A 15,120-nucleotide genomic window follows, 5' to 3' on the forward strand; every position below is an offset into this window, starting at 1 on the left:
GTGCATGGCTCCTGCACATCAGGAGGATATTCGCTTTTTGGTGTTGCATAATCTGCATGATGTGGTCGTTTTGGGGTTGCCATGGCTACAGGTCCATAATCCAGTATTGGATTGGAAATCTGTCTGTGTCCGGCTGGGGTTGTCAGGGGGTACATGGTGATGTTCCATTGCTGTCAATTTCGCCTTCCACTCCTTCTGAAGTCCCTGAGTTGTTGTCAGATTACCAGGATGTATTTGATGAGCCCAAATCCAGTGCCCTACCTCCTCATAGGGACTGCGATTGTGCTATTAATTTGATTCCTGGTAGTAAGTTTCCTAAGGGCCGACTGTTTAATTTATCTGTGCCAGAGCACGCCGCTATGCAAAGTTATATAAAGGAATCCTTGGATAAAGGTCATATTCGCCCGTCATCATCACCGTTGGGAGCAGGGTTCTTTTTTGTGGCCAAGAAGGATGGTTCTTTGAGACCTTGTATTGATTACCGCCTTCTTAATAAGATCATGGTCAAATTTCAGTACCCTTTGCCGCTGCTGTCTGATTTGTTTGCTCGGATTAAGGGGGCTAGTTGGTTCACCAAGATAGATCTTCGAGGGTCGTATAATCTTGTGCGAATTAAACAGGGCGATGAATGGAAAACAGCATTTAATACGCCCGAGGGCCATTTTGAGTACCTGGTTATGCCATTCGGGCTTTCTAATGCTCCATCTGTGTTTCATAGTAACATAGTAACATAGTAACATAGTTAGTAAGGCCGAAAAAAGACATTTGTCCATCCAGTTCAGCCTATATTCCATCATAATAAGTACCCAGATCTACGTCCTTCTACAGAACCTAATAATTGTATGATACAATATTGTTCTGCTCCAGGAAGACATCCAGGCCTCTCTTGAACCCCTCGACTGAGTTCGCCATCACCACCTCCTCAGGCAAGCAATTCCAGATTCTCACTGCCCTAACAGTAAAGAATCCTCTTCTATGTTGGTGGAAAAACCTTCTCTCCTCCAGACGCAAAGAATGCCCCCTTGTGCCCGTCACCTTCCTTGGTATAAACAGATCCTCAGCGAGATATTTGTATTGTCCCCTTATATACTTATACATGGTTATTAGATCGCCCCTCAGTCGTCTTTTTTCTAGACTAAATAATCCTAATTTCGCTAATCTATCTGGGTATTGTAGTTCTCCCATCCCCTTTATTAATTTTGTTGCCCTCCTTTGTACTCTCTCTAGTTCCATTATATCCTTCCTGAGCACCGGTGCCCAAAACTGGACACAGTACTCCATGTGCGGTCTAACTAGGGATTTGTACAGAGGCAGTATAATGCTCTCATCATGTGTATCCAGACCTCTTTTAATGCACCCCATGATCCTGTTTGCCTTGGCAGCTGCTGCCTGGCACTGGCTGCTCCAGGTAAGTTTATCATTAACTAGGATCCCCAAGTCCTTCTCCCTGTCAGATTTACCCAGTGGTTTCCCGTTCAGTGTGTAATGGTGATATTGATTCCCTCTTCCCATGTGTATAACCTTACATTTATCATTGTTAAACCTCATCTGCCACCTTTCAGCCCAAGTTTCCAACTTATCCAGATCCATCTGTAGCAGAATACTATCTTCTCTTGTATTAACTGCTTTACATAGTTTTGTATCATCTGCAAATATCGATATTTTACTGTGTAAACCTTCTACCAGATCATTAATGAATATGTTGAAGAGAACAGGTCCCAATACTGACCCCTGCGGTACCCCACTGGTCACAGCGACCCAGTTAGAGACTATACCATTTATAACCACCCTCTGCTTTCTATCACTAAGCCAGTTACTAACCCATTTACACACATTTTCCCCCAGACCAAGCATTCTCATTTTGTGTACCAACCTCTTGTGCGGCACGGTATCAAACGCTTTGGAAAAATCGAGATATACCACGTCCAATGACTCACCGTGGTCCAGTCTATAGCTTACCTCTTCATAAAAACTGATTAGATTGGTTTGACAGGAGCGATTTCTCATAAACCCATGCTGATATGGAGTTAAACAGTTATTCTCATTGAGATAATCCAGAATAACATCCCTCAGAAACCCTTCAAATATTTTACCAACAATAGAGGTTAGACTTACTGGCCTATAATTTCCAGGTTCACTTTTAGAGCCCTTTTTGAATATTGGCACCACATTTGCTATGCGCCAGTCCTGCGGAACAGACCCTGTCGCTATAGAGTCACTAAAAATAAGAAATAATGGTTTATCTATTACATTACTTAGTTCTCTTAGTACTCGTGGGTGTATGCCATCCGGACCCGGAGATTTATCTATTTTAATCTTATTTAGCCGGTTTCGCACCTATTCTTGGGTTAGATTGGTGACCCTTAATATAGGGTTTTCATTGTTTCTTGGGATTTCACCTAGCATTTCATTTTCCACCGTGAATACCGTGGAGAAGAAGGTGTTTAATATGTTAGCTTTTTCCTCGTCATCTACAACCATTCTTTCCTCACTATTTTTTAAGGGGCCTACATTTTCAGTTTTTATTCTTTTACTATTGATATAGTTGAAGAACAGTTTGGGATTAGTTTTACTCTCCTTAGCAATGTGCTTCTCTGTTTCCTTTTTGGCAGCTTTAATTAGTTTTTTAGATAAAGTATTTTTCTCCCTATAGTTTTTTAGAGCTTCAATGGTGCCATCCTGCTTTAGTAGTGCAAATGCTTTCTTTTTACTGTTAATTGCCTGTCTTACTTCTTTGTTTAGCCACATTGGGTTTTTCCTATTTCTAGTCCTTTTATTCCCACAAGGTATAAACCGCTTACACTGCCTATTTAGGATGTTCTTAAACATTTCCCATTTATTATCTGTATTCTCATTTCTGAGGATATTGTCCCAGTCTACCAGATTAAGGGCATCTCTAAGCTGTTCAAACTTTGCCTTCCTAAAGTTCAATGTTTTTGTGACTCCCTGACAAGTCCCCCTAGTGAAAGACAGGTGAAACTGCACAATATTGTGGTCGCAGTCCTTTATGCATGACATCTTCCGAAACTACCTGGTTAGATTCATGATTGTATATTTGGATTATAGTTTGGTCTTTTTGAATGATTGGGAGTCTCATGTGAAGCAGGTCAGAATGGTTTTCCAGGTCCTTCGTGCGAATTTCTTGTTTGTGAAAGGGTCAAAATGTCTCTTTGGAGTTCAGAAGATTTCATTTTTGGGTTTCATTTTTTCCCCTTCCACTATCAAGATGGACCCTGTTAAAGTTCAGGCCATTTATGATTGGACTCAGCCAACATCTGTGAAGAGCCTGCAGAAGTTCCTGGGCTTTGCTAATTTTTACCGTCGCTTCATCGCTAATTTTTCTAGTGTTGCTAAACCGTTGACTGATTTGACCAAGAAAGGTGCTGATGTGGTCAATTGGTCCTCTGCGGCTGTAGAGGCTTTTCAGGAGTTGAAGCGTCATTTTTCTTCTGCCCCTGTGTTGTGCCAGCCAAATGTTTCGCTCCCGTTTCAGGTCGAGGTTGATGCTTCTGAGATTGGAGCAGGTGCTGTTTTGTCGCAAAGAAGTTCTGATGGCTCAGTGATGAAAATATGTGCCTTCTTTTCTAGAAAATTCTCGCCTGCTGAGCGCAATTATGATGTTGGCAATCGAGAGTTGTTGGCCATGAAGTGGGCATTCGAGGAGTGGCGACATTGGCTTGAAGGAGCCAAGCATGACGTGGTGGTCTTGATGGATCACAAGAATCTGACTTATCTCGAGTCTGCCAAACTGTTGAATCCTAGACAGGCTCGATGGTCGCTGTTTTTCTCCCGTTTTGATTTTGTGGTTTCGTACATTCCGGGCTTTAAGAATGTGAAGGCTGATGCCCTGTCAAGGAGTATTGTGCCTGACTCTCCGGGTGTTCCTGAGCCGGTGGGTATTCTGAAAGAGGGGGTGATTTTGTCTGCCATCTCCCCTGATTTGCGGCAGGTGCTGCAGAAGTTTCAGGCTGATAGACCTGACCGTTGTCCAGCGGAGAAACTGTTTGTCCCTGATAGATGGACTAGTAGAGTTATCTCTGAGGTTCATTGTTCGGTGTTGGCTGGTCATCCTGGAATCTTTGGTACCAGAGATTTGGTGGCTAGATCCTTTTGGTGGCCTTCTTTGTCACGGGATGTGCGTTCTTTTGTGCAGTCCTGTGGGACTTGTGCTCGGGCTAAGCCCTGCTGTTCTCGTGCCAGTGGGTTGCTTTTGCCCTTGCCGGTCCCGAAGTGGCCTTGGACGCATATTTCCATGGATTTTATTTCAGATCTCCCTGTCTCTCAAAGGATGTCGGTCATTTGGGAGGTTTGTGATCGCTTCTCTAAGATGGTCCATTTGGTACCCTTGTCTAAATTGCCTTCCTCCTCTGATTTGGTGCCATTGTTTTTCCAGCATATGGTTCGTTTGCATGGCATTCCGGAGAACATCGTCTCGGACAGAGGTTCCCAGTTTGTTTCGAGGTTTTGGCGGTCCCTTTGTGCTAGGATGGGCATTGATTTGTCTTTTTCCTCGGCCTTCCATCCTCAGACAAATGGCCAAACCGAACGAACTAATCAGACTTTGGAAACATATCTGAGATGCTTTGTTTCTGCTGATCAGGATGATTGGGTGTCCTTCTTGCCTTTGGCTGAGTTCGCCCTTAATAATTGGGCCAGCTCGGCTACTTTGGTTTCGCCTTTCTTCTGTAATTCTGGTTTCCATCCTCGTTTCTCTTCAGGGCAGGTTGAGCCTTCGGACTGTCTTGGTGTGGATACTGTGGTGGACAGGTTGCAGCAGATTTGGACTCATGTGGTGGACAATTTGACATTGTCCCAGGAGAAGGCTCAACGTTTCGCTAACCGCCAGCGCTGTGTTGGTCCCCGACTTCGTGTTGGGGATTTGGTCTGGTTGTCGTCTCGTTATGTTCCTATGAAGGTTTCCTCTCCTAAGTTTAAGCCTCGTTTCATTGGTCCGTATAAGATTTCTGAAGTTCTCAATCCTGTGTCATTTTGTTTGGCCCTTCCAGCTTCTTTTGCCATCCATAATGTGTTCCATAGGTCGTTATTGCGGAGATACGTGGCGCCTATGGTTCCCTCTGTTGACCCTCCTGCCCCGGTGTTGGTCGAGGGGGAGTTGGAGTATGTGGTGGAGAAGATTTTGGATTCTCGTATTTCGAGACGGAAACTCCAGTACCTGGTCAAGTGGAAGGGTTATGGTCAGGAAGATAATTCCTGGGTTGTTGCCTCTGATGTTCATGCTGCCGATCTGGTTTGTGCCTTTCATTTGGCTCGTCCTGATCGGCCTGGGGGTTCTGGTGAGGGTTCGGTGACCCCTCCTCAAGGGGGGGGTACTGTTGTGAATTCTGTTATCGAACTCCCTCCTGTGGTCATGAATGGTACTTCGGCGAGTTCTGTCCATGGACTCCCTCTGGTGGCTGTGAGTGGAGCTGCTGGTTCTGAGGTTCCTTCCACAGGTGACCTAGTTTAGTCTTGGCTGGCTGCTCTATTTAACTCCACCCTGATCGTTACTCCATGCCAGCTGTCAATGTTCTTGTACTGGTTCAGTTCGCTCTTGGATCTTTTTGGTGACCTGTCTACTCCAGCAGAAGCTAAGTCCCTGCTAGTTAATTATTTGTTCTTTGTTTCCTTGTCCAGCCTGCTATCATGATTTTGCTTTGCTAGCTGGAAACTCTGGGATGCAGAGTGGCACCTCTGCACCGTGAGTCGGTGCGGAGGTCTTTTTGCACACTCTGCGTGGTCTTTTTGTAGTTTTTTTGTGCTGACCGTAAAGATACCTTTCCTATCCTCAGTCTGTTTAGTAAGTCTGGCCTCCCTTTGCTGAAACCTGTTTCATTTCTGTGTTTGTGACTTTCATCTTTACTCACAGTCAATATATGTGGGGGGCTGCCTTTTCCTTTGGGGAATTTCTCTGAGGCAAGGTAGGCTTTATTTTCTATCTCTAGGGCTAGTTAGCTCTTAGGCTGTGAAGAGGCATCTAGGTAGAGTTAGGTACGCTCCACGGCTATTTCTAGTTGTGTGATAGGATTAGGGGTTGCGGTCAGCAGAGTTCCCACTTCCCAGAGCTTGTCCTGTGTGAGTTTAACCATCAGGTCGTTCCGGGTGCTCCTAACCACCAGGTCCATAACAGAAGCAGTCAGCTTTTATATGCTCTCATGTAATCAAGAAATTTCTGCCAGCGTCTTTCATTCAGAATCTAGCAAAAGCAGAGTGGACCTCCTGAAACACGGGGTGGTACTGAAAGAGGTACCCCATCTTGGTAGACCCCGTTACAACGTCCACTCTGAACTTTCCTCCCACCTCTCATCTAATTTGCTCTTTGACAATCTACAATCTGGTTTCCACCCCATCACTCAACTGAGACAGCCCTGACCAAAATCACTAATGACCTACTTACCGCCAAAGCTAACGGACAATACTGTGTACTCCTCCTTCTAGACCTGTCCTCAGATTTCAGCACAGTTGACCACTGCCTCCTACTACAGATCCTTTCCTCCTTTGGCATCAAAGACCTCGCCCTATCCTGGATCTCCTCGTACCTTTCCAACTGCACATTTAGCATCTCCCACTCCCACACTACCTTCTCATCCCACCCTCTCTCTGTTGGAGTCCCCCAAGGCTCTGTTCTAGGACCCCTACCCTTCTCAATCTATACACTTGGCCTGGGACAACTCAAAGTCTCTGGCCCAAACGTCACCGCTCTGCTGTCCAGAATCCCAGAGTGTCTATCAGTCATATCCTCCTTCTTCTCTTCTCACTTCCTCAAACTCAATGTGGACAAATCTGAACTCATCATCTTTCCTCCATTTCATAGATCTTCCTTACCTGACCTATCTATTGCAATCAATGACATCATGCTTCCCCCCATACTGGAAGTCCGCTGCCTCAGTAACCTTTGACTCTGCCCTTTCCTTCAAACCGCACATCCACGCTCTGTCCACCTCCTGTCACCTCCAGGTCAAAAATATCTCCAGAATCCGTCCTTTCCTCAACCATCAATTTACTAAAATGCTTGTGCATGCCCTCGTCATCTCCTGCCTTGACTACTGCAACATCCTTTTCTGCGGCCTCCCTGCTAACACCCTTGCACCTCTCCAGTCCATCCTTAACTCTGCTGCCCGACTAATTCATCTCTCTCCTTGCTACTCCTCCATTTCCCCCTCTGCAAATCTCTTCACTGGCTCCCATTCCTTCAGCGTATCCAGTTCAAATTACTAATACTGACCTACAAAGCCATCCATAACCTGTCTCCTCCATATATCTCTGAACTAATCCCCCGATATCTTCCCTCACGTAATCTCCGGTCCTCCCAAGACCTCCTTCTCTCCTCCACACTTATTCGCTCCTCATCCAATCGCCTCCAAGACTTCTCCTGAATATCCCCCATCCTCTTGAATTCTCTGCCCCAAAACATCTGACTATCAAACACATTCGGATCCTTCAGACAGAACCTGAAACCCATCTCTTCAGGAAAGCCTACAGCCTGCACTGACCCCGCTGCCTCCTCATCACTACCGAAGCTACCGCCTCACCAACACCGGAGCTCCTGCAACCCTTTTTGCAGGACTAGTTGACGTTTTTATTGGTAACATTTTTTGGGAACATGACTTTTTTATCTCTTTCTATTCTGATTTTTGAACAAAACCAGCAATTCAGAATTTTTTTTGTGGGGTTTATTCCTTTCCATGTGTGGTAAAATTGATAAGACAGTTTTTTTTCTTCGGGTCAGTACGATTAACGCGATACCTAATTTATGTAGTTTTTATGTTTGGTGCTTTTTCACAATAAAAACTATTTCATAGAAAAAAAAATTATTTTTGCATCATTTTATTTTGAGAGCTATAACTTTTTAATTTTTCCTCTGATGGAGTTGTATGATGGCTTGTTTTTTGCGGGACAAGATGACGTTTTCAGCGGTACCATGTTTATTTATATGTCTTTTTGATCATCTTTTTTCCCCACTTTTTTTGGGGATGTATGATGATAAAGAATTGTTTTTTGCCTTGTTCTTTATTTATTTTTTAGCATGTTCAATAAAACAGCTAAGTAGTGGAAAGTTTTGTACGTCAAATCATTGCCGATGCGCCAATACCAAACGTGTACTTTTAATGTTGATATTTTTTTTCATACAAATATTTATTTATAGATATATCTTTTGATTTTATTATTTTTTATATTAAAAAATAATTTTAAATATACTGTATTTACATTTTTATTCATTTATTTTTTTTTACTTTGTTGTAATTTGATACTATCATTTCTTGCTGGCTGACTGCTTGTGCAGGATGGGGATGCAGCAACCTACTCTGCACTGACAGACAAAGTTGCTCATCATGCACTGTGCATGATCAGCAAGTTTCTTAGCTCTGGCAACCAGGATGTCATTATGATAATATTGGGTCATCATGGCAATGATAGGGACCTGGTGTCTATAATCCAAATGCAGAGAGGCTGTCAGCCCTCTGCCAGCTCCTGGAATACTATGATCACTTTCGATCGCAGCATTTAGGGGGTTAAAGTGCCGGGAGTGGTGCGTGACCACTCTTGGCAGTTAGTGTCGGGTGTTTGCTCTCAGAATCAGCTGACACCAAGCGGCGATCGCTTACGCACAGCCAGTGTGCACGGGCGATCGCCATGGAGTAATAATACGTCCCTGATCAGATAGGCCCAGGGCACATGGACGTATTACTATGACAAATGTCAGAAAGGGGTTACAAACAGCCTTAAGCTGATGAGAGGTGATTTGAATTATGATTGATTATGAATTTCCACTAAAATTTTGATATGCCAGAATCCGACAAATTCGGGAATTGATACATATGAATCCAAAGAAAGATTAAATTCTATTGAGGGTCATGAAAAGGTTAAAATGATTTAAAACTTTATCCCCTTTCATCTGTTCTGCCCGCTCCTATCTTTCATTCCGGTTTTCTTTTTTTTTTTGCATGGGTGGTGTCTCCATTACAGCTTCATATGTTCATATCATGATGTGCATCGCTTCACACCTCACACTTACCCTGTGACCATGTAAGACCAATGACTGTTATTAGATTTGTCTCGTCGCTGGATTGGAGTGGCTTTTGTGACTGGGGCAAAGAGGTTTGGAGATTTGGCAAAGGCGGCAGAACAAGTGAGGAAAGGAGAAGATAAAGATTTTTCTTTTCCCTGTCCTAACAACAATCGTGACAGTTTCAATTTGGAACAAACATAATCTCTGAATATGCCAAATTTGAGTGAATTGAATCAAAAAGACTTTCAATAGATTTGCTCATCTTTAATAGCCACTCAAGGCTAATAGGGTTCTGTTTTTGTGGACCTTCAGAATTATCTCCACTGATGGCTCATGACATAGTAAATTCTTTTCTTGAAGCTATGCACAAAGTGTAAAGGATCCTTTCACCAACCTTTGTAAGATCTGAACTTTTGCACCAAAAAATCTGATTCTTCAGAAATCTTGTTTTCGATGGTTTCCTTGCCCATTCCAAAATCTCGAAGTGTTGACAGAGTAAACCGTCTCATTGCTCTCCAGTTATCCATCGAAGCAAAAATAAGTCCTGAGGGAAGATGAGAGACACAAGAAGGCAACCAATACTTTATATCTACTGGTTAACTCAGAATACTTTAAAGACTCAAAAGGCCAAATTTCTAATGTGTCGAAAAATATTTTGCGATTAACAAAACAGTGTCTACTTAAAATGAGGCATGTTTTAAGAAAGTCCTATGTGAATGACTTAAGGTGTGCAACATTTTTCAAGTGTATCTCTAGCAGACGCAATCGTTGTTTACCCTACAGTAAAATATGTTATATTTCTCTCTGCTCAGTAAATTTACATATTTGGCAGAAGTTGGGAAGTATTAGGAGATATGGAAATTAAGTCATTGTAATATTAACCAGTTGAATATGAACTTAAAGTAAACAGTAGATCAAGAAATGAGAAAGGAATAAAACCAGAGAACAAACACATGCCAAATGATCAGGCCACAAATCATAATGTAGGTTCTTGCACCAACCTGCCAGAAAAGATCTTTGAGTAGTTGTGAGGTCTAGTTGAGTAGGTGTGAATTGATTTGGCTGTCAAGAGATTTGCCAGTGTATATGAAGACACAGATGACTGTATAACTCAGAAGGGGAACGCAACATAATGCTCGGACTGACCGTCGGCCCTCCTAACTAATGATGAGCTAATTTGTTTGGAAACGAAAGCTGAATATACATTTGGAGTGAATATGGCACATTCGGATTCGTGATCAGAAACACGAGCAAAATTTTATAAAATCGGTAAAAATCGATGACATTCGGTAAAAGTGCTGGAAAATATTTGCATTGCTAGAAAAACATTTTCAGCACTTTAGCAACGATAACACCCACAATGTCCTGACACAACGGCTTGTGTCATTGGCTACTGAAATCACATGTCCCTCTGCATATAAATAGCAGACATCTTGTTTTAGTGCCAGTTTGACACTGTAACAGCATAGAGAGGCTGCTCCTGATGCTGCCACTGTTAACAGCAAGAATTCAGTTATTTCGTTAGGAGGTTGTATATCAGTCAGATAGTGTAGCTAGTTAGTGACCAGTGTGGCTGTAAAATTTACCTTCCGGATTTTTTTTTTTTTTTTTGGGGGGGGGGGCATTACTGAGGTTGTCAGACAAAGCCAGCAGGGCACATGTCCTACAAGTGTGTTGTGCACTGATTCTATAGTGCTCCATGCACGAGTATAACATATTAAATAATATTTTTTTAATAGCTAAATGTGAAAAAACCTGCTGTATCCCACCTTTTCATTTATTGGTGTGGTAGAGGTGATGGATGCACACCAGATACTAGATGAAAAGTACAGGGTGGGCCATTTATAAGGATACACCTAAATAAAATGGGAATGGTTGGTGATATCAACTTCCTGTTTGTGGCACATTAGTGTATGGGAGGGGGAAACCTTTTCAAGATGGGTGTTGACCATGGTGGCCATTTTGAAGTCGACCATTTTGGATCCAACTTTATTTTTTTCAATGAGAAGAAGGTCATGTGACACATCAAACTTATTGAGAATTTCAGAAGAAAAACAATGGTGTGCTTGGTTTTAACGTAACTTTATTTTGTCATGAATTATTTACAAGTTTATGACCACTTATAAAATGTGTTCAAAGTGCTGCCCACTGTGTTGGATTGTCAATGCAACCCTCTTCTCCCACTCTTGACACACTGATAGCAACACCGCAGAACAAATGCTAGCACAGGCTTCCAGTATCTGTTGTTTCAGTTGCTGCACATCTTGTATCTTCACAGCATAGACAGTTGCCTTCAGATGACCCCAAAAATAAAAGTTTAGTGGGGTCAGATGCTCGGACCTGACACCCATAATGTGGTAGTGCACCATGTTGCTGGAATAACTCAGGGAATATGCCATCTTCAATGCAACACATCATCGTGTAGCAATTTCAGATATCCAGTGGCATTGAGGTTTCCATTGATGAAGAATGGCCCCACTATCTTTTTACCACATATACCACACCATACCATTAATTTTTGTGTTCCAACACATTATGGGTGTCAGGTCCGGATTTTTCAGGGAATGGGAGATGTTGTCTGTGACTTGTTGCAGTAGCGCAGGCACATCTTTCTTAGAAAAGTAATGGTGACTAGGCAACTGGTATTGGGGGGACTGCGATGGCCCTCAGCTTTAGGAAACCGTCTGTATCCATAAGGCGGAAAGGCTGAATTTCTGTGGCCAACAGATTGGAGTGGCCATGCAATAATCACAGAAATCACAGGCTATGAGTCATACAGAAACAAGCGCTGTGATTTTAGTAGCGAATAGCTCTCAGCTAGCCCCTTTCATTCAGAGAATGACACGATTGAGCCACGAATCATTTGAGGAGGCTGCAGGCTGTTTATAATAATTAGCTCTCAGAAAAGTAATAGGGTACGGCTTATCCATGTCCAGATTACGACACATGGAAAATGCATTTGTCCGGCTCTACTATCACTGCTAACTCCACAATAAACCTACACTCCTCTCTGCCAACAACAATTCTGTTTTTAACCCAATAAATAAATGCAGGCGGATTGGACACCATTCTTCCTTTGAGGTTCACACAGTCAGGGTGTTCTATCCCCTCTCCCTCATAGTAGCAGTCATATACTGGTCCACAGGCTCACCCACCCACCCACTTCCTTTATCACTTTTATGCGTTGCAGCTAAAATTCATGTCCTCAGAATTGACAAACCTTATCCTGGGAGACTTCAAAAGCTCTACCTCCCCAACTGCATCCCAGCTTCTATCTCTAGCCAATTCTCATGGTCTCTCACAACTTTCAAAGTCTGAGACAAACAAAGACGGTAACACCTCTGATCTGGACTTTTTCCAGTTCAGTTCAATCTCCTAGATGACTCAACTCTTACTCTTTGTCCCCCATGAAAATAGGAGTATAACCACAACTTAGACATTTTTAGGTGCTTTCTAAAAACACATCTGTTTAGGGCAGCCTATCACATTCCCTAATCAAAGTTATTTTTATATATAAACAGCTTAGTCTCTACTTCTCTGGACATAATTCACCATCAAACTCTACCGTACCCAAAAGGCTCATGCAGCCATTATCTACCTCTCATTTCCTCAAGATGGTTGTATCATCATTGTAAATAAGCAACTCTAATTGGTGTTACCCCCACTTCATTGTAGATTGTAAGCTCTGAAGAGCAGGGTCGTAATTATTTTTGCTTTAATTGTTTGATTATCTTAAACTTGGTAACTTTTGACTGTTTTATATGAACTGCTGATTTGTAAAGCTATGCGTAATGTGTCTCTGTGTAATGCATTGATTTTCTATGGTATACACTGACTTTCCCCAACTCTCCCTGGATCCTGAATGTCTCTGTATACTGCATTGATTTTCTATGGTTTCCCTGGCATCTGATTGTCTATGTGCAGCGCATATAATATTTTTCTGGTATGCTTTCTTACCGACAGTATCATCTTGTTTCCATAATAATAATAATAATAATAATTTTATTTATATAGCGCCAACATATTCCGCAGCACTTTACAAATTATAGAGGGGACTTGTACAGACAATAAACATTACAGCATAACAGAAATCACAGTTCAAAACAGATACCAGGAGGAGTGAGGGCCCTGCTCACAAGCTTACAAACTATGAGGAAAAGGGGAGACACGAGAGGTGGATGGTAACAATTGCTTTAGTTATTCGGACCGGCCATAGTGTAAGGCTCGGGTGTTCATGTAAAGCTGCATGAACCAGTTAACTGCCTAAGTATGTAGCAGTACAGACACAGAGTGCTATTAACGGCATAAAGTGTATGAGAACATGTTGCGAGGAACCTGATTGTTTTTTTTTTCTTTTTTTCAATGGGCCACACAGTGATAGGTTAATGCGTTGATGTGGTAGGCCTATCTGAACAAACGAGTTTTTAGGGCACACTTAAAACTGTGGGGATTAATCGTATTAACCTAGGTAGTGCATTCCAAAGAATCGGCGCAGCACGTGTAAAGTCTTGGAGACGTGAATGGGAGGTTCTGATTAATGAGGATGCTAACCTGAAGTCATTAGCGGAGCGGAGGGCATGGGTAGGGTGGTAGACTGAGACCAGGGAGGAGATGTAGGGCGGTGCTGAGCCATGGAGTGCTTTGTGGATGAGGGTAGTAGTTTTGTACTGGATTCTTGAGTGGATGGGTAACCATGACCTGTTTCATGTCTCTCATTATGTTATTCTGGCATATCTTTGAGTGGTCACTGCAGCCCTTTCCTCTCTTTATGACCTTTGCTTACCTCTCTACATCTGGTCTCCACATACCCACCCACCTCCTCATTCACACCTCATTGCCCATAGCTGGGGATATATTCAGACCCACAAGTCTGATCTAGACTTTAGTCTGATCCATGTATCTTTCAAATTCCATCTTTCAAATTACAGATTTCTAATTACTAGACTTTACTATTAGTGAAGAGCAAGCATACTCGTTGCTCGGGTCTCCCCGAGCACGCTCGGGTCATCTCTGAGTGTTTGATATTGCTTGGAGAATTAGTTTTCATCGCCTCAGTTGCATGATTTACGGCTGCTAGACAGGCTGAATACATGTGAGGAATGCCTGTTTGTTAGGGAATCCCCACATGTATTCAGCCTGTCCAGAAGCCGTATATCATTGAGATGAGGAGATGAAAACTAAATCTCTGAGCACATCCAAATACTCGGAGATCACCCGAGCGTGCTCAGGGAGACCCGAGCAACAATGCTACTCCCTCATCACTATTTACTATACTTTGAATTAGACTTGAAATGGAGTAGAATTTGACTGTAAGGTAACAGACTATCAAACCACTACCATGTTTCGGTTTCTTTTCTCTTTCACACCTACACTACTCTATTTTTCCCTTCCACCTGTTATCCCCCACCTAGTAATACACTAGTAATTTCACCCTCCATCCTCCCCAGCCATCAGCCTCCTTACAGCTATTCCTCCACATACAATCCTCTTTCTCTGGACAAACACGGGCGCATCATGTCCTATCCTGCTCCCACCTTCTAACGCTCTGTCTGCAAATCCTCATCTCTGGTGACGTATCCCCAAATCCTGGCCCTCCTCAACACATCCCCACACTCATTTCTAACCCCCTGCCACGATCCTCTACATGTTTTCCCAACCAAGATAACCCCAACTCCCCCAGTCCCCTTACCTAGAGCACTATGGAACACACGCTCCACCTGCAACAAACTGCCATTTATCCATGACCTCTTCATCACCAACAAACTACGCAGATGACATGCAGATCTACCTATCTGGACCGGACCTCACCTCCTTACTCACCAAAATCCCACACTGTCTGTCTGCTGTCTCGGCCTTCTTTTCTGCTCGCTTTCTAAAACATGAACATGGACAAAACAGAATTCATCATCTTTCCCCATGTCACTCTACCCCTCCACCAGACCTATCCATCAAGGTCAATGGCTGTTTATTTTCCTCAGTCCCGCATGCTCGGTGACCCGGGGTGATCTTCAAATCTGAACTCTCTTTCAAGCCACATATCCAAGCCATTGCCTCTGCTACGGTCTCAAACTAAAAAATATTTCACGGATCCGTGCATTCCTCGACAACGAAAC

The 15,120-nt window shown here is 43.0% G+C and overlaps 1 protein-coding gene across 8 annotated transcripts in view; it reads right to left on the reverse strand.

The window, feature by feature from the left end:
• LOC138638716 (cytochrome P450 2K6-like) overlaps positions 1-15,120 on the reverse strand; it is a 302,578-nt gene that overhangs the window by 94,875 nt on the left and 192,583 nt on the right. For 6 of the 8 annotated variants that reach the window (XM_069728233.1, XM_069728234.1, XM_069728238.1 and 3 more), the window contains one exon: positions 9,402-9,551. The exons of the other annotated variants lie outside the window; for them this stretch is intronic. In XM_069728233.1, coding sequence (XP_069584334.1) covers positions 9,402-9,551 — 150 coding nt within the window. The remainder of the gene's footprint in view (positions 1-9,401; positions 9,552-15,120) is intronic. 8 annotated transcript variants of the gene reach the window in all.

Source organism: Ranitomeya imitator, chromosome 5, assembly GCF_032444005.1.
Source record: "Ranitomeya imitator isolate aRanImi1 chromosome 5, aRanImi1.pri, whole genome shotgun sequence".
In the NCBI taxonomy this organism is placed as follows: Eukaryota; Metazoa; Chordata; class Amphibia; order Anura; family Dendrobatidae; genus Ranitomeya; species Ranitomeya imitator.